This window comes from Protopterus annectens, chromosome 7.part0 (genome assembly GCF_019279795.1).
Source record: "Protopterus annectens isolate FY-2018-M chromosome 7.part0, PAN1.0, whole genome shotgun sequence".
Taxonomy (NCBI): domain Eukaryota; kingdom Metazoa; phylum Chordata; order Ceratodontiformes; family Protopteridae; genus Protopterus; species Protopterus annectens.
In genome coordinates, this window is record NC_056739.1 from 1,179,551,429 (window position 1) to 1,179,578,649 (window position 27,221).

The window sequence follows — 27,221 nt, forward strand, 5'->3', positions numbered from 1 at the left end:
TGCTATCCTGTCCCCCCTATCCAAAATCTTGGAAAAGTGTATCCATGTTTCAGCTACACAAACACCTTCTCGATAACAGTCTCCTCACTCCTACCCAACACAGCTTTAGGCCCCACCATAGCACTTATGTTGCATTACTGTCATTTACCCAAATAATAGCTGAAGCCCCGTGACAATAACCTTCTCGTCTCCAGTCTTTTCCTCGATCTTTCAAAGGCCTTTGATACTGTCTCTCGTTCTAAATCTCTAACTAAACTCTCAGACCTATATCTCTGTAACTCTTCCATCAGTTGGTTCTCAACCTATCTCTTCGGCAGGCAGCAATATGTCCGCTGGCAAACTGTCCTTTCTCCATTTCTCCCTGTTAATACTGGAGTTCCCCAAGGATCAGTTCTGGGCCACTCCTGTTTAATATATTCACTAATAAACTTCACTCTACTACCAACCTCTCTACACTTCTACAGTACGCTGATGACTCTACCCTCATTACCTCTACCCACATCCCTGGTCTACTAGCCCTCACACAACAAACGTTTTCCTCTTTCGAAACCTGGCTGTCTGATAACCAACTCATATTAAATCCAAAAAAAAAAAAAAACAAACTCACTCCTCCTCTTCCTCCCTAAAACACTTTCCCAGCACAAAGCCTCTTTCTCTATATCCTCTCTCGACAAAACCATTATTAAACCTGAACCCCATACTAAACTACTTGGAGTTATCATTGACAATGATTTAAAATTTGATAGTTGTATTCAACAAAGTATAAAAAAGATCCACCAGAAACTTGGACTTCTCTTTCGTAGTCAAAAATTGCTGTCACCCTCCTCCAAACCCTCCCTCACTCAGGCCCTACTCCTACCCTTCCTTCTTTATGCTGCCCCTGTCCTTACTCATGTTCAAACATCTCATCACTAAACTAAGCAAACTTATAACAAAATTGCAAGATTTGCTGCCAACTTTCCTTATAAATCTCACCACTGCCTTGCCCTTAAGTTACTCCAATGGCCAAAATTCTCCAAGCAGCTGCTTATACCCCAGCTACATATTGCACACACTATCATATATGAACCCTCATCCTGCTGCTTTGTTTCCAGTGTAGTCTCCTTCTATAACCCCCTTCGTCACCTTCGCACTGCCAGGAAACGGCTCCTTCAGTTATACAAACCCACCAAAAACATTGGTAAGACCCTTTACAAGTACTCTGTAGCCCATGTTTAGAACTCACTCCGTCTCACCATAAGAAGCATTCAGCATAAATACTTGTTTAAGAAAGAACGTAAACTTTTTCTCCTGAAGACTTGGTCATGCCCTTGTCAGACCCCCACTTGAACCAGTCTCCTCTCTTCTCAATTTATCTGCTTTTCCATAGCAACTCCTTTTCTTCCTTGTACTTGCTCTACAAACTGTATTCATACTGTACTCCTTGGTGTAATATTCTCTAAACCTTTTACTTATTATTTGGCCTATGCTATATGTCTTTCGGCTTTTCCCGGTTAGGGGTCGCCACAGCAGAACTCCGGTCTGCTAATGATTGGCAGTAGATTTTTATGTGCTGGCTTGCCAGGCCTAACGCACAGCCTTCAGCGAAGGAACGCCCATTCACGCATGTCGACACACAGAAGACGCTATGAGAACCGAACGTGCAACGTCTAACTGTGAGGCGACAATGCTACCGCAGCACCACCACCGCAGTTTTGGAAATTGTGCTTGTTAACTGTTTTGCCTATGCATTGTACTGCTGTACACACATTTTTGACTTGTACTATATTTCTGTAACCCTACTTAAATATTTTGTAAATATAATTACTTATATTATTTCTGGAGCTTTTTTCCTTGAGTCCCCACTGAAAATGGGCTCCTGGCTCAGTTGGACTAAGCCGGTTAACAAATGTCAGTAAATAAATAAATAATTTCAGCTGCAAGCATTTCACATCACAGACCATATTGACGTAGTCTTAGTTGCAAACATTACACATCACTTATAGTCTATCAAATCATCGTCAGTCAAACATTGCATAGTTCATTCAAGTCCTGCCTGTATGTATTGTTCCCACAATTCCTATTTTCCTATGTAATTTGCTCCTACCCTTTTCTAAAGATCTCAATTCCAGTTTTTTTCTCTGTTACTATATTCACCACTGCTAGTACAGTAGGTTTAGACTTTGATCTTCATTTTCTAGTAATTGCTTTTTTTTGGCAACCGCCATAATTAGACTCAGCAAGGCCTTACTATGTCTAGGCAATTCCAATTCTGTATCATAGCTCAGAAAAAGCATTTCCCTAGTTACACCACTTTGCTTACCCAGTATCTCTGACACAGCAGTCTACAGGGAATCTTTAAAGTCTGCCAACTCATTACACTCCCAGAAAATATGTTGCCAATTACCTCTTTCTTCCCAGTGCCAACTCCAACATTTTCTGTCTACCTGAGGAAGAATTCTCTGGAGTCCTACTTTGGATATTAAAATATATTTGTAAGCATTCCCAAGCAAAAATATTAAGTCTTACAGGTTGTGTTGCATATTTGGGAGAAATACATATATCCCCTGTTGTTTCTTTGTGAATTTCGTATCCAGTCTTTCTCCCCAATCCTTTCTAACCTCCTCTGATTGATTCTTATAGTTATTATGCAATATTTTATATGCTGTGCTAATTATTCCTTTTTTAATGGTAGTTTCTGTTCTAGATTCTACTAAAAACTCTTACCAGTGCTGGTCTTTCATTTAAGACCCCTTATTTCTTTGCCTATACTCTGATATCAATCCTTGATAGGGAAGGCAATCTCTAACCTGCAGTCCAAATAAATTCTTGACTTCTTCCTGTTTTGTTACCTTTATCCCTCTAGTTATTTACTCCCAGTACCTTGGTTAATTTGCCAGTTTTCTCCAATAAATTCCAGCCCTCTCTTGCCTGTTGTCTGTATCCCTAATTGCAGTCATCCCTATCGACATAATCTCATTTCTCAATGTCTGTCTTGGCTTAGTTCTTAGAATACTTTTTGCTACTTTGAGTATAAATATAGTCGGTGTGATTGTTATTCTCCTTAAAGATCTGCATACAAAATCCCAGTCTCTCCTTGTTTCTTTATCCCCCCCCCCATTTCATTATCATTCCTTTCCACTTAGAATTATAGGTTTCTGCTTGTGCTATGTATAGGAATATATTGTGTATCTTTGAAATGCCCCTTCAACTCAGGTAATTCCAGTCCAGATTGTTCTATTGGAAAGATCAGCTTATCCTACTTGATTCTTGCTGCCTTCTCCTCCCAGATAAAATCATTCAGCTCTCAGTTAATTGCTATTCAGAACTTCTCCTCTGGTTAATAAAAATATGACTGATCTGTGCATAAGACTAAAGGGACTAAAAACTTTTTAAATACTTGTATCTTACTATCCATATCCATATAACAGAGCTTCCAGTTTCTCAGTTTTTGTATCATCTTTAGTTTAGTCTCTTCCTACATATCCTTAGCTGCCACACCAGAATAATTTTAATCCATATTTCTAAATACTTCATTTTATCATGTCCCCATAAATATGGATATTGCTGAACCAATTTGTGTGTGAGTACATAATTTACCACTATTGCCTTTGTTTTAGCTTCATTAATTTTGCATCCTGTAAAGATCTGAAACTGTCTCAGAATTTTCCACAACACTGTAATGTCCTTTTCTGATTTTGTCAGGTTAAAATAATATCATCTGCAAATACAGCCAGCTTTTCTTGACTACCATACCAATTATATCTTTGAATTTCTGAGTCCCTTATTTTCTTTGCCAGTGGTTCTAAATATAATAAAATAAAGGGAAAGAAGACACCCCTGTCTGGTTCCTGTGCTTAAGCTGAAATTATCAGAATGGACTCCACACACTTTAATTTTTACCTCTGATCCCTCATAAATTCTCCTAATCAACCTTATAATTTTTTCAGGGAATGCAAATGCTTCCATTGCCCTGCTCATCTGTCAAATGCTTTCTTTGCATCAAGACCTACCAACAGCAGTGGTATTTTCTTACATTCTGCTTCCCTCTGGATCATCAGCGTTCTGTTAATGTTGTGAAATGTTTACCTCCCCTCCGCAAAAACCAGGCTGATCCATATCTGTCAATTTTGGCATCACTTTTGCCAGTCTTTTAGCCATTATAGACATAATCACTTTATAAACATGGTTTAATATTGAGACAGGCCTGTATAAAGTTGATCAGATGTATCTTTATCCTCTTTAGGTATTACTTGTACCACCTCTTTCTTCCAGGATGTTGATACTTCCCCTTCTCTTAAAATACTGTTAAACAAAACCTTTGAGATCTTTCATTTTTTTTTCACTCCTAGCTTCCAAACTTCCACAGGAATACCATCTGTTCCTGGGGACTTTCCTGTAGATTGGTTATAAATCATCATTTTTTATCTCATCTCCTCTTATTCTGTTAGTAATTGAGCCTCATCTACCTCTAACCTTGGCATGTTTAATTCTGCCATGGACATTTCCATTTTCAGGTTGTAGCCAATTTTTCTTTATCAGATTGTCTCCAGGGAGACATGAGGACCAGATGCAAATTTGCTATTAATCATAAATTCATTTGCTATCAAAAAAGCCTTATAATATTCAATATTCTTTTTCATTACTTGCTTTCTCTTAGCACTTGTTAATAGATCAGGCTAAGGGCATTTATCCAGTCATTCCCCCATGCAAGAATGGGAAAAAGCCCATTAATTGTTCTTTTGTCATGCTCTTTTAACCAGGCTTTTTTCTACATTGCAGTGCTTACATTTCTTAAAATTGTACAAGGAGAAAGAGAGAAGAATTTAAAAAAGGAGCACCTGTTTATAGTAGTACCCCCATTACACTTAAAAACAACTGAGAACGCTTTGCTTTATAGCATGGAAAGAAAATCATACACTATACAAATCGAGCTATTAAAAAATTTTTCATTTATTTATTTATTATTTATTTATTTTACATTTGTTAACCGGGTTAGTCCAGCTGAACATTAGCTCATTTTCAGTGGAGACCCGAGGAAAAAAGCACAGTAACTTACAGTTAACTTTCTCCCTCCTCTTGCCCTCCACTAAGTATTTTAACTTTCTCCCCCCTCTTGCCCTCCACTAAGTATTTTTCTGAAGATTAATGATGTGAAGTAGGGCATATACATTAGAGTCTCCCACAATTCTAAAAAAGTCCAATATTTCCAGATTTTTCTTGTTCTCTCATATTTCCCAAATATAATTATTGCTTTGTAATCCCACAGTTGTCAGTTTTCAAGTTCCTAGTTTTATTCCTTTTCATCTCCATCTCCCAAATCCTGTTTCTGCTTCATTTCCAACATACTCTCGATTCTTCTAGTCAGTTCTCATGCTTCCTTCCTTCCTTCTCTGCAGCATTTTCCATTGAAACTTTGGTAAGTGTTTCACTGGCACAGTCTCTCAGTGGTCTTTATTACCAGAACAAGAAGCAGAATCTCCTTCTGTTTCACAGCTCACTTTTTGTTGGACAAAGTTTTGTGTTTCCTTTTTAGCATGTACTTCATAAAAAAATTCTTTCTAGCTTCCAGGGAAGAATGCTTTGAAAATAGCTGGTTGCAGCAGTTTGAATCTCATGCCTGCTTCCCGACATTCCCTGAATAGTAGAATAATTCTGTTCTGCGTGGTGGACAATGAGTAATCATTCTCACAAACACTCTGCTGTCTCCCACTTTTAGTATTTTGTCCTTCTGCCACATTTTTGTTGTAATCAACTCCTTCTGCTGGTAAGAGTGCATCTTTACTATTAAGGCTCTAGGTTGCTTTCTCTTAGCTAGGTTTGGATCATACACATGATGTGCCCTTTCATTAACAGCTGTTGCTGTGGAGTACCAGTCCAGTTGCTTATTTGTGCTTTCATAAAATGAATATAGTATGTTCATTTCAGCTTCTGTGGTACAGCTGCAAAGTTTTCCCTATATTCTTTGACCTCTATTATTTTTTGAAGCATCTCTTCTTGAGCAGTCTGATATTCAACCAGACTTTTCATCATTTCAACCTCTGATTTTTGCAGTTTTGTTACCTCATCTGAATATCTGTTTAAAGCTGCTTCCATTTTTTTTCCATTCTTTGTTGTTGGAGTTGATATACTCAATCAGTGTTTCATTTATTTCAGCAGGTCTGTGTACAGTTGTCTTTTGCTTTCCTCTAGGTTACTGGAAGTCTTGTCTAGAGTTGCATTGCTTTTTGCTGAACAGCTGCAGTACTTTTCCTAGTCAGTGTTTTTTTTCCTCACCTTTTGTAGTTGATTTTTCTTCAGGTCCACCGTATTTCTTTTTCTTGACATCCAGACAGTGCACTTACTAGCCAGTTACTGAAATTTACCCAGAAATATAAAAGTCCACTGGCCTTTTCTGCTGAGTTTCTGTTTTCACACTTGGAGAGCTAGAATTAATCTGTTACTGAAATTGCAGCCATCTTGGAAGTTCATTGTAGGACTATTCTTGAGGTAGGTGAGAGGTGGATGATAGGAAGCAGGCCAAATTGCTGGGGTGCAGCCTGTCTTCTTCCTTTGAGAGCATCCCTCCCTGTTGGCAGCTCTTCTGAACCGGTATTTGCTGATGCTTGAGAGAAAATGGCAGGTGAGGGCTCAACCAACTCAGAACTTCACTAGGTGCCACCTGTATGCAAACCAGAGCTACCTTTTTTACCCCATGAAGGGTGACCCAGCAGCAGTCACTCAGTTCCATTTTCCCCAACTGCTAATCAAACTCTGGTCTCCCACAGCATGGGCAGGGCTTTTTCCCTTTATGTCATGGGGCTGTCTAGAAGTCAGGCTATTGTGATTAATAAAGTTACTTTTATTCTGTGCATTCAATCATATTTTTTTGTACTATTCTGATTTATGCTTTTATGGGGGGGGGGGTCATTCTGACAGCCATACCCAATGCCACATGTCCAAATCATGCTATGTTAGTCTTCCTGTACCACAGATTGTCACCAAATTCTGACAGGGTCCAACATGGATCCTAATGGTGTCCTGGGGGGCTGCTACCTTGCATCTGCTGGGAGGTTCTCTATAAGGCCTACCCCTAATTTCTTCTCACATCTTTGGTTACATAGTTTGCTTCATGGGGGCAGGTGTTTAATAGGAGTGTGTGACATCTCACCCCACTTCTGAGGAAGCTCATCCAGTATTCCAGCTCTCTCCCCCCTTTATATTATCCTTTCACATGTACAACCTCCCAGGTGCTGCCAGAGACATTAAGGGGATGGGCATACCCCCTCTCCCTCTGACACTGTGACTTGCCTGAGATGCTAATCAGACATGCATATCTTGGGCCGTAGTCAGTCTGGAATAACTCCAGAGCACAGGAATTTATTTGAGAGTGGAAGAGGGCTTTTTCACTCCATGGAATAAGCTGGTTTTGGGTTACCAGATGTGTATCAGTATATCTTAGAGCTGCGCAGTTAAGGTTCATATACATAACAGAAGCAGGTTATAAATGAAAGTTGACAGTGATAATGAAGCGGAGGAAATTCAAGAAATAAGGAGAGAGTGGGATTTTGTATGCAGATACTTAAGGAGAGTTACAGCAACCCTAAAGAACATTATATTCTTTAAGTTGCAGAAAGTATTTTAAGCACTAAGCCTACACAGGAATGGAGAAAGGAGATTTTTCCAATAGAGATGACTTCAAGTAAGGATACATAAAATAGGCAAAAGGAGACTGGTATTTACTGGAGAAAGCTGGCAAAGGAACCAGGTTATTGGGAGCAAATAACTAAAGTGGAAAAAGTAATAGAGTGGAGTGAGGCCAAGAAGAAGTTTGTACTGCAGGCTAAAAAGTGTCTTTAGTACTGCAGGCTAAAGAGTGCCTTGATGTTAATTAGAGTATAGGCAAACATAAGGGGAGTCGTAAGTGAAAGGACTCTCTAGTTGAGTTTTTAGGCAACTGTGTCCTTAACAGCATAGCTCTAAAATATCCATTAAATCAGGCAGTACTAAACCAACTTTCTAAGGAGAGGATTTACTTATCCCACATAACACTTGCCCTTTTCCCCTCACAGATAAATTCCTTTAACTATTAATTATTTTCCACAACTTCTCCTCTAGCTGATAAAATATGCCTGGCCTGTATATAAAACTTAAAGGAACTAAAACATTTTCACTGCTTGTATTTTACTGACCATGTCCATAATCAAGACTTTCTGTTTTTTGTATTACTGTATTTTGTTACAACTTTGTCTGTCATGTTTTTTTATTCTGTTAACCATATGTATCTGGAGCTTTTCTCAGTGTGCCTCTACTGAAAATAGGTACCTCATGACCCAGTCAGACTTTCCCAGTAAACAAATGCAAAATAAATAACCTTTTGTTTAATCTCTTCAGACATATTATTGGCTATCATAACAAAATCCTTTTTAATGTATGCCCCTAAATACTATTTCTTATCACATTGCCATAAATATGGATATTGCCAAAGTAATTCATGTGTGGGTACATAGTTTACCACCATAGTCTTTGTTTAAGCTCCATTCATTTTATATCCAGAAAAGACCTTAAACTGTCTCATAATACTCCACAACACCAAAATTTCATTTTTTTGGATTTATCAAGTACAGAATAATGCCATTTACATACAAAGCTAAATTTTCTTGATTACCAAACCTGTTATGTTCTTGAATTTATGAGTCCCTTATTTTCTTTGTCAGTGGCTCTAAATGTAAAGCAAAAAAGAAAGGGGGGAAGAGAATATCTCTGCATGGTTCCTCTATTTAAACACAGCTTGTTGTAAAGGAACTCTTCCACCTTAATTCTTGCTTCTGAACCTTTGTATGTCCTCCTAGTTAGCCCGATCATTCTATCTGGGAATGCAAATGCTTCCATTGTCCTAATGATAAAATCCCAGCTGACTCTTATCAAATGCTTTCTGTTCATCAAGACCTACCAACAACAGCAGTATTTTCTTACATTCTGCATTCACCTGTGTTCTGTTAATGTTATCAAATGATTGCTTCTCGTCCACAAAACCACATCTATCCATATCTACCAGCTGTGGCAACACCATTGCCATTCTGTTCAATAACATGAACATAAATACTTTGCAGTACTAGCTTAAAACTGAAATGCGTGTGTATATGAAGATGTCTCTGAAGGGTCTTAACATTCTTCGGGTAAACCAGCCACTACAGCTTTTTTCAAAGGTAATGGTGCTTCTCCCCCTTTTTAAAATACTGCTAAACACTCCTTCCAGACTTCCACAGGAATCCTGTCTCTTCATGAAGATGCCCCTGTTGATTGATTATACATTACCATTTTTATCTCATCTCTTCGTATCTTAGCAATTAATTGTTCAGCCTTTTCATCCTCCAACCTTGGCATAATTAAGTCTTCTGAAAGTATTTGCATTTGTGCCTTTTCTTGGTTTCCAGATTCCTCTCATTTATACAACTTGGTTATCCCATAACCCCCCCCCCCCCAATTATTCCCCCAGTCATATCATACCTCCTAACTACTCTACCTCCCCACCCATTCTGAATAGGTCCACATAGTACTCCATCCCCTAAACTGTTCATATTCATTCTGTTATCACATTGCACTCAAACACCGTCATGTCCATCACCACTATTACTATGATCTCACTTCTCTCACTTACACTCTCTCCTAACAATAATCACAACTTTCAAACACTGAACATACCTCCTACACCCACCTGTACAACTGCCACATATAATCCACATCTATCAAGTTACCTGGACATCCACTGTAGCTTATTCACAGATAATACCTCTCTACTAACCAAAGTAAAAATTCTAACTAACCAAAGTAATAATTCTACCTCTCCAAAGACACCCCCATTTTCACACCACCACCAGCAACTATACCATTTTAGGAAAAAAACTGATAAGTATAACTCACATAATTTACACAATCCAATCCCCCCCCCCCCCACACACACACCCTCAGCAAACTTAGCAAATCTCTCATGCTATCATCCATAAATATGCAAAGCCTCAGAAACAAGATACCTCAACTCCAGGTGTGAATTTCACAAAACAACCTTGATGTTATAGCAGCTATCGAAACCTGTTTGAAGTCATATGTAAAAGAAACAGAATTTCTCTCCCCAGGCTACTCATGTCTAAGAGCCAATCAGCCCCACAAGACAGGAGGGGGAGTAGCAATACTCTTCCCCAGCAAATCTACTTCAATTCTCTACTCAAAACCAACACCCAACTTCTCCCCAGCTGAAGTACTAATCTCTATATTAAAATTTAACAATCATAAAAACATTTGCATAATCACCCTGTATATTCCTCCAGGAAACATATTAATATTAAAGAACATAATTGCCTGCACATCCCAAAACATAGATAATGAAGCCATCATCCTAGGTGATGTAAACCTTGATTGGCTAGTCATTGCCCAAAAGAGCCCCTCAAAAAACATAAACCTTTACAACTTCTCCCAACTAATTCAAGACATCACCAGACCCAACAAATATAACAATCTGTACTCCACAATAGACTGGATATTAGTGTCCAACCCTAACAGTATTACCACTGCAGGCATACTACTTAATACCATTAGCGACCACCACCCAACATATATCCTACGCAAATTTACCCCAACCCCAGACCAACACCAATGCAAATCAACCAGAAATTTGACTAAGTTCCAACCATCCATATTTAATGAAACCTTAGCTAAAGTAAATAAGCAACCCCTCAAATCCCTACCACTTAATGAGGATGTTGAATTCTTTAACTCAGCATTCCTAGACATCCTAAATAGGCAAGCACACACCTGCCAAAAACGAGTAAAACATAACCATGCAAACTGTCTGTCAAAATCCACCAAATAAATCATGTCCACATGGGATAAAATCTGGACATCATGGCAGAAAAACAAAGACTCCTCAACTCTGCTACAATACAAGCAACTCAATAACCAGGCAAAACAACTAATAACCAAAAATAAAAAAGCCCACTACCTCCACCTACAAAGCCAACATAAAGATAATCTCAAATAATTCTGGTCCTCCATTAACCAACTTTTACACCAGGCTGTCAAAGCAACCCATCACCTGACTCTGACAAGACCCCCACCTAACTTGCCACCCACTTCTGTTCCTACTTCATTGACACCATAGCTAACCTAACCACCACCTTTCTTACAGCTAGCACCACCAAGACAGCTGGTGACTATATCAGCCTAGAAAATAATTATACCCTTGAGGCCAACCTAAAATTCTCCCTCATACCCACTGCCACAATAAAAAAAAAATTTACTTAAGCTAAAACCCTGTACTCTGGCCCCTAACAATATACCCCCACACTTCCTACAGCTAGCTGCAAACTCTATAGCCTATCCCATCAGCATATTCCTTAACAGATCGATTAAAGAATCCATAGTCCCAGACATCTGGAAAAAAGCTTATATTCTCCCCTTACACAAAGGTGGCACCTACACAGACACCACAAACTTTCGGCCCATAGCAGTGCTCTCCTCTCTAAAATACTGGAAGAATGCATTCATGTCCAACTCCTCATCTACCTGCTTAAAAAACAAATTCTGTCACCCACTCAGCATGGACACAGCACCACCACTGCCCTCTTCTCCTTCCATGATGCAGTGAACCGGGCATGGGATGCTGGCAAAATAATCGCCTCTTTTCTTAGACTTCTCCAAAACTTCTGATAAATCCTCCTCTCTAAACTATCCTCCGTCCACATTTCCCACCTACCCTACAATAGTTCAATAGCTATCTCTCCAATAGGCAGCAATCCACCAAATGGCAACAGTCTTACTCTCCCTCCCTCATTACTTCCACAGGGATACCCCAAGGCTCCATACTCAGTCCTCTGTTATGTAGCATCTTTATTAACAACTTTCACTCCACGCTCCCGCAATGCTCAGTAATCCAGTATGCTGACTACTCTACTGTGTAATATGCACTGGTATTCCAGCTCTGAACTCAAGCAAATCACCCAGAATGCCCTCACGTCTACTGAATTTTGGATGCTTAACAATCATCTTGTCCTAAATCCAAAACAAACTAAATTAGTACTTTTTACCCCAAGGAAAACCACTCCCCTAGATAAATAAACTCTACACTATACAGGCCCAAAACAATTACACTTTAAAAGCTGTCCCACACACTAAACTACTAGGCATTATTATAGATGAAAACCTTTACTTTGACCTACACATAAACAATAACATCAAAAAAACACACCAAAAGCTCTGTATGCTCTGCAGACACCAACACTTTCTTAGCCTCTCTGCTAGACAAACCCTTACAACCACCTTTTTATTATCTTCTCTTCTTTATGGTCCCTCTCTCCTCACTAATGTCCAAAATTCTGTAAAATCCAAACTTGATATGTTTTACAACAGAATAGCCAAATTTGCCACCAAATTCTCATCCCACCACTGTAACTCACTGAAACAATTAGGCTGGCTGGAACTCCCCCACCATCTCTCATTCACCCAACTAACTACAGTGCATAAAATAATCTACAGACCCACAGACTGTCCTGCTTTCTCGACACTACTTGCCCAATACCAACCCAGCAGGCAACTAAGATCTGAAAATCATCTACTTCTAAAAGTAGAAAAGCCCACCATACCTGCTGGTCAACTCATTTACTCCTTCACCATTGCCAAACTGTGGAACTCACTTCCACCTTCTATAAGAAACACAGGCAGCACCCCCACCTTCAAACAAATACTAAAAAATCATCTCAACTCTTCCTGGCTATGTACCTGCTGTGTAACCTAACCTCCTCCTCTTTCTCCTTATTTGATAACTAAACTGCTTTTTGCTACTACTGGCTAATATTTTCTTAATAATCAATGTTAAGTTGTCAATCTCGCCTTTATTCTTGCTGGATGGGTTTGGAGCCGATCCTCGGCTCTGACTCGGCATATACTAAAGCTCGAGAGCTATTTTTACCGGCTCGAGGCTCCCCTATATCCCACAATGCTAGGCGCTAACTACCCAGATCTCGTTTGCCGCTTTAGCTGTGAGGTTGCATTTTTGCCGGCTCTCAGGTTAGATTTTGAAAAAGCAGTTTTCCGGTAAGGTTTTTTCACTTCTTATTTTCAGTGTTAGTGTACTGTTATATCCCGTTTTACCCCTTTAGTGTATCCGCCTTATATAGTTCCCCTTTTGGGTCTATTTTCGATCTCCCTCGGCCCTACCGCCACTCCTTATATTATTAGGCCTTCGGGCTAAGTTTTACTTTAGTTTTTAAGTTAAACTGTTAGTTAATTTTCAGTTTAATATATATATATATATATATATATGTATATATATATATATATAGTTATTTTTAATCTTAGTCTTCGGTGTGTGTGGTGTGACTGGACTAAGATACTTTAGTGTGGGTGTGAGGTTGTGTATGTGTTTTACTTGTCATCCCTTCAGGATGTCTAAAGAGTCCAAGGTCTCGGGTTTCAAGAAGTGTGACTCGTGCTGTCAGAAAATGTCTCTACAGACGGTCACACTTCTTGTGTTTATTGCCTGGGCCCTCTGCACCTGCAGGACTCTTGTTCTGTCTGCCATGCATTCAGTCCAAGAGTCCTGCAGGAACACAGAAACAAGTTGATTTTGAGAGGCTTGTTGAAGCCCTAAGGTTCCCCGGCCAAGTCTTCGTCGGTCAAACCTTCGAAGCCCACTAAGTCATCGGCTCCGCGTACAGAGCCTCTGACCAGTGGTGCTATCTTGGCTTCTACATCGGCTCCAACTGGAACCAATGCTACAAAAACTCAGTCGGCTCCGATAGTTATCTCTGAAACATCCTCGAGTCGTAAGCGCTCCAGGTCCCCTTCGTTGGAGTCAGTCCATTCGGCTCCGAGATCTCCTTTGCTCTCGGAGCGCAGCCGTCAGTCCCATTCCTCTCAGTCTTCCAGGCTTTCGGATCATAACCTCGAGAGGGTGGTTAGCAGACTCCTTAAGTCGCAGGCACTGGCCCAGATGCTTCACAGCCCTTCTCATCAGACAGTGGCTATTCCCATTCCATCGTCGATTCCTCCTCCGACTCTTCCTCTGAGCTCGGAGCTGGAGTTTGTGGGAGCTGGGACCGTCGACGCGTCGGAGCCGATACCACACATTTCGGCTCAGTCATCGGCTTCAATTTCCTCCGTGGTGCCATCCTTGGAGGGATCCGGGCTCCGTGACTCCCTCTTCGGCTCCAAGGGGGCGTGTGGCATCAGACCCTTGTCCGACCCCGTTCTCCCTCTCGGAGCCTCGGCGCAGGTGAGTTCGGCCCCGACATCGGCCTCGGAGCCATCCCTCTCGGTGCCGGGAGGGGTCCTTATCTCTTCGGAGCGGGGACCTTCTTCCCTGCCTGATGGGGATGCTTTCGAGGTCATGAGGAGTGTGCTGGCCCCTGTGCCTGCTCCTCGGTCGGCTCCCTCAGCTCCTCCCATTGTAGTGCCTGCTATAGTCTCTACCCATCCTCTCAACCCTGACCGCAGAGATCCTACACCTCAGGTGCCCCCATTGGGAGCATCATCCTCTTCTGAGGCCTCCCCTGATCCATCAGGGGAGCCCCCCCGGAAGAGGAAATGTAAGAGGAAGCATGTTGACTCCCCTGAGTCCGTCACATCTGATACTGACTTGGATGAGTCGGAAGGGTCCCCACGGTCCCCCTCTGAGGATGTCTCCTTTTCTGACATCCTTGAGATCGTCAAGCAGAGGGGAAACTGGTCTACCCTCAATCCTTCCGAGGACGAGTTGGTTTACCTAGAGGCGTTTGGTTCTCGCCCTTCCACCTCGTGGGGGTCTCCGCCCTTTGACCCCCCTTATGGAAGTGGTGGCGAAGAAGGCATGGACGGCCCCTGACTCGATGGAACCTACCCCGCGGAGGCCTTCAAAATTTATCACAGCCCCTTCTGATGAGCAGTTTTTAACTAAGGGTGTCCCTGTTGATGCCATGGTGGTGGCCGCAGCCACTAAGAAGGAACTGGCTGATCCTTCAGTACCGATCCATCCTCCTAATAAGGATTCTAGGACTATGGATAGGTACGGCAAGCGGATGTTTTCTTCAGCGACCTTTGCCATGCGGTCACTGAATTACTTGTGTCATTTCACCCGCCTTCAGAGAGACATGCTCAAAAAAATGGGTGATACTCTACAGGATCCAACAGCTGCGGGGTCTCAAGACAAAATCAACTTCCAGCTGGCAACCCTGAACTCAGTTGCTAACTCCTCCATGTGGCTTATTTCCTATGCGGCCGATGGAGCGAGTAGGGCTGCAGGCACAGGCGTGGCCTTAAGGCATCATGCCTGGATGCTGCTTTGTAACTTTGCTGACCCCTTCAAGGCATCCTTCACTAACTCCCCCTTTGATGGTTCGGCGTTGTTTGGACCTCAAGTGAAGGATACTTTGACCAGATGCGAACAGGATGGCAAGACTCTCTCTGCCGTGGGAGTCCGTTTTTCCACCCCGTCTAGACCATACCCTAAGGGTCAGAAGGGTAGAAAAATGTGGTTTCGCAAACCACAGGGAGTTGCGCCTGACACACGAGGTGAGTTCCCCTCTAGAGGGGGGCGGACAATAACAGACGCCGCCCCAAGGACAGAGGGGGTCCGCAAAATCAGGGTAGAAGAGAAACTGTCTCTGGCCAGCCCTTCCAGCATCCCTGAGAAGCTGCCCGACTGTCCGCCTTCGGAGGCAGTCGGGGGAAGATTATCACTGTACCCAGAAGCCTGGCTTTCCCTCACCCAAGACAGATGGGTACAGTCGAGCATATCCGAGGGTTACGAAATTCCCTTTCTCCACACCCACACAGCCAAAAAGGCCCCTTCCAGATGTTCCACCCAGTCTAAGGGAACAAGCAGTATTAGAAATCTCAAAACTGCTAATGAAAAGGGCCATCCAACCAGTCCCAGCAGACCAGCAAGGATCCGGAATCTACTCCAAGTTTTTTTTGGTACCAAAAAAGACAGGGGACTGGAGACCAATTTTGGATCTCAGCAGACTGAACAAGTCTGTCCGAAGAACAAAGTTCCGGATGGTCACGCTACAGTCCATTCTACCCTTTTTGGGCCAGGACAGTTGGATGTGTTCTATAGACCTTCAGGATGCGTACTACCACATCAAGATGCACAGGCGCTCCAGGAGGTTTCTCCGCTTCCGGCTGGGGGCCAGTCACTACCAGTTCAGGGCCCTGCCCTTTGGTCTCACTACAGCCCCCCGAGTGTTCACCAAATGCATGGCAGTGGTTACGGCTCACCTGAGGCGTTAAGGATTCCAGGTGTTTCCATATCTGGATGACTGGCTCCTTACCGCCACCACCAGGCGTCAACTTATTCAGTCCAGAGATTACACCATTCAAATTTGCAAAGAGCCAGGTATAAGTCTGCCTTGTCGCCTTGTCAGTTTACTACTTTCATAGGCTCCATATTAGACACAGTCGAACTGTCCGCAAAACTAACGGCACAAAGAGTCTCAGATATTCGCGAACATGTTCATATCCTTCTTCAGAACAACACAATCCAGGCCAGGTTTGTACTGAAGACTTTAGGTCTCATGGCTGCAGCCATTACGTTACTTCCCGTAGCTCGCTTTCACATGCGAATCCTTCAGTGGATGCTTTTCTCCTAGTGGTCCTTTCAACAGCTCCCATTGTCACACAACATTTTAATAACCCAGTCATGCAAGAAATAGTTGTCTTGGTGGATGGTCTCCCTTCAAGTGATTCAGGGCAGACCCTTCGTCCCCCCCTCCGGTTGCTACGGTGACAACGGACACCTCCCTGATCGGGTGGGGGGGCATTTTCAGGGCAGAACAGTCCAGGGCACATGGCAACCTTTTGAGTGCCACCTGCACATAAATGTTTTGGAGATGAGAGCAGTACTTTTAGCATTGCAAGCCCTTCAGGACTCTCTTCCCATCGGGACTATTGCAGTTCAGACAGACAGTATGTCCATAGTGTGGTACATCAACAAGCAGGGCGGAACCAAGTCCTATCCCTTATGTCGAGAAGCACTCAGACTTTGGCAGTGGGCGATCTCCTCTCAGCAGTTTCTGATAGCAATGCATATCCCGGGGAAGTCCAACATCATAGCGGACAGGCTGAGCAGAGCCATTCCCATGCCGCACGAGTGGTCTCTCAAGCAGTCAGTAGTGGAAAAAATTTTCCGAAAATGGGGTCAGCCTTGCTGCAATCTTTTCGCAACATCTCAGAACAGCAAGTGCCACAAATTTTTCACTCTCTTTCCGGCCACCCTCCCAGAGATGCTCTAGTCCACGATTGGCCCCGGGGTCTTCTGTACGCTCCCCCCCCCTTTCCATTAATCACTCAGTTGATTCAGAAAGCTACCGCATTGAGATCCACAATGATCCTCATTGCCCCGTACTGGCCTCGACAAATCTGGTTTCCCTTCCTGCATCGTTACCTCTTGGAGCAGCCCTGGCATCTGGACCCAGTTCCAGATCTCTTGACCTATCAGTCAGGCAAGCTGCACCAATCCCTCCCCTCTCTCAACCTCACAGCTTGGTTGCTCCACTTCCAACCTTAGCCAGGCTTCCCTTTATTTCCCATGTGGTGCGTGACATCATTTTAGCTTCCCACAAATCTTCTACTAGGAGGATTTATGCCAGCAAATGGAAAGCGTTTTTCCTTCTGGGCAGAATCTAGGAACATGGACCCTTTCACTGCATCTATGCAATCAGTCCTGGATTTTTTGGCCGAACTTTTTCAATCAGGATCTTCTTCGTCCACTATCAGTGTCCAGTTAGTGGCCATTTCAAATTTTCATGTTGGCCTTTCAGACTCCTCTGTTATGTCCGATAAGCTTTGTAAAGCCTTCCTTAAAGGTATCTTTTACTTAAGCCCCCGTTCAGAGATCCCCCTCCGCAGTGGGATTTGAATCTAGTTTTAACCTCCTTGATTCTCCCTCCCTTTGAACCTGCGGCTTCCTGTTCCTTGAAATTACTTTCATGGAAAACTTTATTTCTAGTGGCCATAACCTCTGCGAGGAGAGTCTCAGAACTTCATGCCCTTTGCGTTCTTCCTCCTTATCTGGTTTTCCATAAAGATAGAGTGTCCTTCAGTACTAACCCATCTTTTTACCTAAGATATCTTCTGAGGCAAATCTAAACCAGTCTATCGATCTCCCAGTTTTCTTCCCTAATTACTCCAACAGAGCGGAACAAAAGTTGCATTTTTTGGATGTTCACCATCAACTCCGTTACTACCTGGATAGAACCAAGCAAGTTAGGAAATCTGAGCAGCTCTTCCTGTCTTATGCTGAAGGGAAGAAAGGCCTTCCAGTTTCCAAAGTAACCCTTTCTAGATGGTTGGCCTCTGTCATTACTTTCATTTATGAACTAAGGCATCAAGAACTTCCTTCAAGACCTAGAGCCCACTCAACTAGAGCCTTAGCTACGTCAATAGCCTTTCAGGATAGGTTGCCTTTAGATTCCATTTGTGCAGCAGCCACATGGGCCTCTCCCCATACTTTTATTTCTCATTACAAATTGGACATGGCCTCCAGAAACCAAGCTAACTTTGGTTCCACCGTCCTCAAGAGTCTGTTCCGATGAGCCACCCAGGGTTGACGTGCTAGGGATGCGGTCCCATCCAGCAAGAATGAAGGCAAGATTGACAATTTAACATTGAGAAGTTATGTACCTACCAATAACGTTCCATGTTAGTTGTCTTCTTCTCGCCTTCTTTCTTGCGTCCCGCCCTCCAACCCCCTAGCCTGGACAGACTGATAGGATCCTACGGGGCCTTATTTTTTTACCAGTATGGTCTCCCGTGGTTACCTTTTCTTAGTATTCCCCTTTCTCCTTTGTTCTGAGGACAGAACTGCTATGGTGTTAGCTATCAAACGAGATCTGGGTAGTTAGCGCCTAGCATTGTGGGATATAGGGGAGCCTCGAGCCGGTAAAAATAGCTCTCGAGCTTTAGTATATGCCGAGTCGGAGCCGAGGATCGGTTCCGAACCCATCCAGCAAGAAAGAAGGCGAGAAGAAGACAACTAACATGGAACGTTATGGTACGTACATAACTTCTCATTATTTTTCATCACTTGTATACTGGTACGATAATGCTGATTAATATATCTCTATTTATACCTTTTCTGAATGAATTAATCTGGCAACCAACAAAATTCCTGCTTTTATGTATATATTCTGTATATATTACTGTAATCACTATGTATAACATTGTATCTATTTTTGTACCAATCAGTGTTTAATATTTTCTGCATCTCTGCTCTTGTTGAGGCTTTTCTCCTCGGGCCTCCACTGAAAATGGGCTCTTTTAGGCCCAGTGGACTTTCCCAGTAAACAAATGCAATAAATAAATAAAACAAGTATAAAATAAATTCCAAAATATCTCGTAATACCTTTATCGGTTCCCTGGTTATTTTTCTTTTCATATACTGCCTAGGTTTGCCAGTAACCCTTTCTGTTTCTGTTGCCTAAATCATTATGATTAAAGTGTGTGCTCTGAATGTGTTTAACAATAACCTTTCTAAACTTGTACATATTATCCAAATATTCCCTTATTTTCCCTTTAGCATTCTGTTGTTGCTCCACTAGCTCTAACCAATGCTTCTTATTCTGCAATACTTTAACATTTTTTAACCTCTCTGAATAAAATTCCCATTGAATATTTCCCATATCTGCTTGCTTTTATTTATACTCTATTTGAACTCCAATTTCACTTTATTCCACTCACTAGCTAGCCTTAGTTTATATTAATTTATATATTTCCTAATTACTCTTGAATAATTTCAATTACCCATTATATAAATACCTCTGTTTTTAACAAGTAAACAGTAAAGTGCCAGTGTTTTAACTTTTATCAGTGCGTGATCTGAAATAGTTACTGAATGTGTGCCAGACCTTTCAGTTAAATACACATGCACCTGTGAAATATGAATTTTGTCCAGTCTAGTTCAGTTATTGTATCTCAATTTCTCAAACTCACATGCACATTTCTATCCAAATCTGTCTCGTGCAACAATGCTATTTGCACATTTCTTAATGTAATTCAGTGCTTTCTTTTTTGTTTATACCTGGAAAGACATTGATATTCCATGATAACACGAACAGAGTAGTCATTATGATAAAAGACAATTATCCCCAGCTATTATACAGAACTGATCTTTTTGAATGAGCATTTCCAACTAATGTCATACATGCACATATTAAAGTTTGGCAGGCTGATCTTTGAAACAGTATACCACATTTTTCATTGCCTTTATTTCAAGGAAAACACTCGAGCAAACTTTCAGAAACCCCAACCCCTTTAAACTTAAAACAAACACACAGAACTATGTACATTTTCAATAAATGAAGTTTACTCCCCTTCAGATAGGAGCAGTTGCCCCAAATCAATGGCTGCACCCACAACCACTACGTATTCTAAAATTAATGTTACCCATGCTAAAGTGTATCTTATAGCCAGTTGTCCTCCTCCTACTGATTTGTATATGTTCTCCTTTTATCTCTGTTCCCCTTCCAGATGTGAAAAACAGCTTGCATGCTTTCAGTAAAAATTCCAGGTGCAAAAAAGAGCTTTAATGCTTTCAGTAAACACTAACTTTTAGCCCTAAGAGAAAGTACACTGACTACATTTAATAAACTAAATTAATGCATTTAATAAAACAGTGTACAAAATATTACAGTTGTTGGGGAGACTACTACTAATCGTCCATTTCCAACAGTTTCAAATGTTTTATTTTTCACTGAACTCCTTGCCCACTCTACCTTTTAAATGTTACATTTCTTTCAACAAAGATTGTTCAGAACTCTCAATATTAATTGCTTGCACTTGCAGACAGCTCCTCTCCAAGTAAAAGAAACCAGCAGTGAAAAGCAAAAATTAATAACTTTGCAGATGCATGAAAGAACCTTTGTAAATTTTACTCAAAACACAATGCAGGCATTCCCTTGACCCCTTCAATGGTGTTGCCACAGCTGCAGGTTTATTGTTTCCATTTTGCTAATGAAAAAATAAAAGAAAGGTAATAACTTTACAGATGCTAGAAACTCTCATTGTTTTGTCTTATTTTTCTAGCATTTTTTTTTAATCAATGACATTAATGTAGACAGTCCTCTCTTGCAAGAACAGGGGAAATTACTATCTTAATTCTACATTTATCAGTACACTTTTAAACCCCACCCCTACAGTCCAAGATCACAGCATTATATTAACTTTAACCTCCTTTTGACCAGGCTTTCTTATCTTGTTATGGTGTAAAAGCCTGAACATTTTACAACTTGTTTCTTTTAACATCTGCATCAGTCACTAAAAACAACTTCACCTCCTCACATTTAAAATACCCCTGAGTGCACACAATGCAAAACTGCTTTACAATAAAATATACAATTTACATTTTGAAGTTTTTGTACAATTAATCAGAAAGAAATCTGTTTTGCACGCAGTCAGTTCTTGATTCTTTAAAGTATCCTTCAAAACATTAATGACATAAAAATGGGTTTATGCTTTACAGATTCTTTTCAGTATCCTTCAAAATATCAATGACATAAAAATGGGTTTATGCTTTACAGTTTACCCACAAGTTTAACCGTCAACAAAATTCCAGACTTTCTCAGTCTCTGTTTCTTGAAAAGCCATATTTCATGTGTTTTCTCATATCCAGTGGGATCGATGCTTTATAGCCTCCCACTAACTCGCTAATTTCAGTGTTGCTGGTCTTCTTCCTGATCATTTCCATCTCCTAACATCAGTCTCTGGTTCAAGTCTGAGGTACTCTTGATTCTTCTTTTGAGCTCCTGTGCTTCTTTCAATCTCTGAAACATTTTACTTTGGAACAATGGAAAAGGTTTCACTGGCAAAATCTCTCTATGGGCTTAGCTGTCAGAAGAATGAGACACAGGAGATGTAACATTTTTATTACTGTTACCAAAATTCCAGAAAGATATGTCTCTCTAAAAAAGCCACAAGCATTAGCTATCTAGGAAATCAGACAGATGACCTGTCTCAGCTTAATTGCTTATTTAATTGTTTCTGTACTTAGATTAATTTACAGTGAAAAAGAATTCCCTTTGTTAGCGAATCACGTACTTAGTTCTTCCTGTTATCACTTTTTAACAGACAAAAACAGTCCTCAACCTTCAGTTTTTTGTGAAAGAGGAAGGTGGTCTTAGGCTCCAAAATCTGGTTATTTGTTACCAAGACTCCAATACACTGCTGGTGGCTTGATATAAGGTACTTGTTTAGCTAACCCTTAAGGTCATCTCCATCATTCCTGGTGTTGGCCCCTTCTCCATCAAAACACTCTTAGAATGTATCATATGAGATACTTTTAAATGTTGTTTGTCTGCCCATATCTTGACACTTCTTAAATAACTCTTAACTCCTCCCCCCTAAACAATAAGCGTCGTTGTTTGCATTAATTTGTCCGTTAATATCCATATCCCAAATCAACATCTATTCTTGTCCATACTTAATCTCTCTTAAGTCATCTCTTTATTTTCTAGATTAACTGAGCTTTCTATAATAGATCCATTGTTGCTTTACTACTTTTGTCTAAATTATATTTGGAATTCCTATCATACCCACAATACTTCAATGAGGTCCATGTTTCAATAACTGTGTCTTAATATTACTTTAACATATAGACATGTGACATGTGGTGTAAATTTGAATACATTTTTTTTTGTGGCAACATATATGGAGATACTACTATACCCAACATCACACATTTTTATAGTATTGACCTAAACATTATAGGGTTACCACCTGTACCACTTTGCGAGGGACAGTCCCTCTTTGGGCAATTGTGTCCTGCAAAATATTGCAAAAAATGGCCTATGTCCTGAGATTTTAGGTCAAAATTATTTCCTATATTTTATGTAATAGTTGCTTAAAACATTTATTCTGTATCTGAAACACCTAAATGTTATCAGAAACAGAATAAGCAACTAAAATGCTACAGAGAATAAGATTTTATTTGGGCAAAAAAGTAAAGTTCTGTCCTTTGTACTGGCCATGGGTATGTTTTGGCCTGTAAATCTGATGTTTGTACCACAATTGTCCCACTTTGGGCATTTGAAAAGGTGGCAACCCTAAAACATCATTGTTTTCATAGTAATGTATGCTGACATCACTTTTTATTCTACTCAATCTTTCCTTTCCAGAAAAAAAAAAATCAGCTTGTGTTCTATAGTATTTTACAGTAAACCTCTTTTATTATGCACATCTATAGTTTCTACTTCTGTTTTTTTTTCAAACGTGTCAATAATGGCTAATATTGTTTTTTCATATTCAGTTGTTACCAGCCTTTCATATTTATTTTCTTTCCTGCTTGCGTATTCTTTGTGATGACTGTTTAGCTATACTTGTATTCCAATCTTTAATTTGTTACCCTTTTTGCACTGATATTTTTGTCTGCTGCTACTTTTGCTTCCTTCCTATTTCACCCCCTCACGCTCCTTCAGTAACTCTTACCTATCTCCGTGCTCCATTTTGTTCTATTACTGCTCTAGATACACTTTTTCATGTTCACGTTTGTTTACTGTTTCATTTTCTTCTGTACTGCTGTGTTTCAGGTATGATCTTTTGCCCTCTTTTCATTGCAGTCCAGACAGTAAATTGCATGGACTAGCATCTTGTCTACATTTTGTCATTTTTTTTTGCTACTACTGCTTTAATTCCATATATAGCTGATATGACCCAATTCCCATTCACATGACATTTTTGCTGCCATAAATATTTTACGGTTCCTCTGCCCACCTGCAGAAAATACCATTATGCATTATTTTCCTTTCCCATTTAGCATGCAATCTGTTTCCTCACTCTCAGTCCATCAACCCATTTTTTATCGTTACATATAGAATATCACAGTATTCCATGATCATCTCTTTAATCCTGGTGCCAGTGTTTACTGTCTTGCCAGTATCTTTACTTTCCTCCCTCTACTCACTGTCGACATCTGTACTGTAATATCGTCCTTGTTTTTCCTGCCTCCTTTTTTCGTTTTTATTGGATTACTTTACAGAGTTTGTTTTCCTGGTTCTTACTGAGGTTATGTAAACACTTATTTCTGGCATGAAGCAGCTCATTCTGTCTCTTGTGCCTTTCAAAATAAACTTATTTCAGTGGTTTTGTGATCACCTCACAAAACATTGGAAGCACTCAAATATAAAACTTATTGATTGAAGTATAACTTTTTTTTTTTTTTGCAGGGGGTAGAACTTGACTGCACCTCCCACACCTCATGCTACCTTTATGTATACCAACTCAAGCACCATAATATTGTCGGGAAAAGAGGTATCCTCCAAGAGATCATTAGTGTAGTACTATTAAGCTTGTCATCTGTTTGTTACAGTAGAGAGTCGATTGTACTTGTATGCCCAGTAGATTTCAGGAGGTTGAATTTTCACATTACAAAAAAAAAATTAAAAAATTAAAAACTTTTCTCCCTGGTGTAGGTTGACTCCTGACAGCCCGTCTTGCAGCTTTTTGCATTCAAATATCTCTTTACCCTCCCAGTGTTAATTCATTAATGGCTTGACATATTCTCAGAATCATCCATTCTCATTCTGCTTGGCAGTTCTGAAATTGCCTGTCCTATGCAGTACATTCCAAGTTCCTGGTTTGTCACTTTCTTCATCATTCCTTCACCAATGTCATCATCATGCCCCTACATCACAGTGACTTTGGAGCCTCTACTTCTGACATCATTACCACACTGCATTTCAGAAGTATCATCTTGCAGTAGGAGTACAGAGTTTCCCAGAACTGCAGAAACAATATCCATTTCCCTAGTGACATTCATCTTTTCAGCTGCTTCATTTAAAAAAGTACTTAAATGCTACTGAATCCTTTCAGTGCGATCACATAACACACTGTATCACGTGGTGGTGTCCCCATCTTTGTGTTGCAAAGTGCATCAGGCAATGATTTTTTTAATAATTATTCATCATCATCTAGAGCTAGTATTCACAGCAGTTCATCACCACGTCTGTATCGGATTACAGTGTGGATGTTCACAATTATTTAACCCTAAGAACCCACTCACCCTGCCTATCTATATTAGTGTATTAGTGTATTAGTTTATCAGATATATTTTCTGCATCTTATTGTTGACTGTACAAACATTTTATAATTTTCCCTTCCTTCCAGATGAGAGGAAATTCCCCATTGTGCAGATGATATTTTTCCAAGTGGTGATCTCCACTAAAAATAGTTCATAGGCCAAGTGGGACCATCTGGGTCAACAATGAAGGAAACAAAAATGCAAAAAAAAAAATCCATTGCCTGTACTAGACAGTAGCAAAGTCTGTTATGTACCTGTGGTACATGTTCCCCTGCCAAGAATATTGCAGTTCACACTTTTGTGTATTGATATTAACATGTTTGTTTTGCAGGATGTTATTGAATTTTTTTGTAGACTATCCTTAATTTTTTTGCATGTGCAGTGGCTATTTAATGCAATTGCTTTTGGCATTAAATACAGTAAAGTCACCAATTTGCTATCATTGTAAAGTACTGAATTCGTGTTTAACTTTTCATAGTGTAGCATTAAAATAAAAATATTTCTCTGGAATGTAGGAAGAGAATTGCTAAACAGTAACTTTATCCCAATAGATTCAGCAGGCTGCAGAGCGCCCTGAACGCAACTTTGTGGACAGTCGTCAGCTGAAGGTCTGTGCAACTTGCTTTGATCTGTCTGTGAGCTTACTTAGAGTCCTGGAAATGACTATTACCCTTGTTCCTGAGATCTTCTTGGACTGGAACAGGCCTTCAGCAGAACTGCTACTCAGACGCTTGGCACAGGTGCAGTATAATATTTTCCATAACTGAATATTTTTATATGTTGTCACTGTTAGAAGGTAAAGTAGCAAAAAGGAAAAAACAGAATAGGAATATATACAAATATAGCTTGTTTCTGAAGATGAAACACATAGTGATAAATAATATACGGCAAAAGTTTCATTGTTGATCTGTTGTTGTCCTTTTCATTCTTCCTCACCATTGGGTTTGGATCTGATCCTCGGATCCAACTGGGCCCATACCTTTCCACCTGGAAACATCAAAAATCTAGACAAAGACCCATGAAAAGTAGGTGCAAGTGGCCAAAAATCGGGACTCAGATTAACATACAATTTGCATACATAATCATGTAACCCCGCCTACTCCAATGGAATTGTGGGATATCAGAATGAAGACTCAAAGTCATTAAATGGTAATAAATAATGGCAGACATTTGAATTTCTGACTTCTTAGTCAGAAAATACATAATAATGTGAACTCTGTTATTCTAGCAAATATCTGAGTTTACAGGAGCAATATTTAAAATCTCTCCCTATGTTTGGGCCTTTGTCCCACCATTATTTTTGTCTTTCTTGCTCTGAGTTTGAGAGTTATGTTAGCAAATAATATCCCCAGTAATAAAACACAAATGTCTCAGCTGAACATGGCAGGTGGACTAGTCCTTGAGTCACAACCCAGGGGCATAAGTGAAGATTCACCATAAGCAGTAACAAAACAGTGCCCGACCCCCAAGATTGCAGTTTATACCTTGAACACAAGCAATAACAAATGTACAGCTGTAATGGGCTTGTGGATAACTAATTCTCCGAAACCCACTCACCAGTAAAACATTTGCAAACTGAAAGCATGGAGGCCCACAACACAGCAACAACTGCAATAGAACTAGAAACAACTAGCAAAATGTTACAGCATAACAGCAAGCCAGCTCAGCTGCAGTTGTTTAAAACAAACTTACCAGTGTTTGTATATCAGTTTATACAAATTTGCAGTACAAATCGTAACAGTGAAAAATGTAACATAAAATATGCCCACTGCTCAAATACACAATAAAAGTTCAACTTACAAGAGGGAAAACTGTTGTAGTTTCCAGCATTACCTACAATTTCAGATCCCAACAGGCAGCAGCCTACACAAAAAAAAGAGTTTTTTTATTTTTCTTTTTAAGTGGTACTCATGACTTAGCTCTCAACTACTGATTTTCTGTCTGATTAAATGGTTCACTCAGAAGATCCAAACAAATAATTAGTATATTTTAAAAATGATAAAAGGAAGGGAAATCTGGTGAAAGATGGCTTTTTCTGGTGCTATTCATGTCCCAGAAACACTTTAATGCCTGTATTATGTAAAGACAAGGTCAGGGGCCCTTCCCATGGAAACTGTTCCACTTCCCTTTTCTCCCCCTTCTTGCTGGCTGGATCTCAGCTACTGAACCGCCCTCCTTGTTACCACCCTACCGATACAAATGCAGCAGAGAAAGCCTACTT

At 40.4% G+C, this 27,221-nt stretch overlaps 1 protein-coding gene across 2 annotated transcripts in view; it reads left to right on the forward strand.

Annotated features, from left to right (window-relative positions):
* RNF123 (ring finger protein 123) overlaps positions 1–27,221 on the forward strand; it is a 4,282,987-nt gene that overhangs the window by 2,649,659 nt on the left and 1,606,107 nt on the right. For both annotated transcript variants that reach the window (XM_044077780.1, XM_044077781.1), the window contains exon 33: positions 25,552–25,740. In XM_044077780.1, the coding sequence (XP_043933715.1) occupies positions 25,552–25,740 (189 nt within the window). The remainder of the gene's footprint in view (positions 1–25,551; positions 25,741–27,221) is intronic.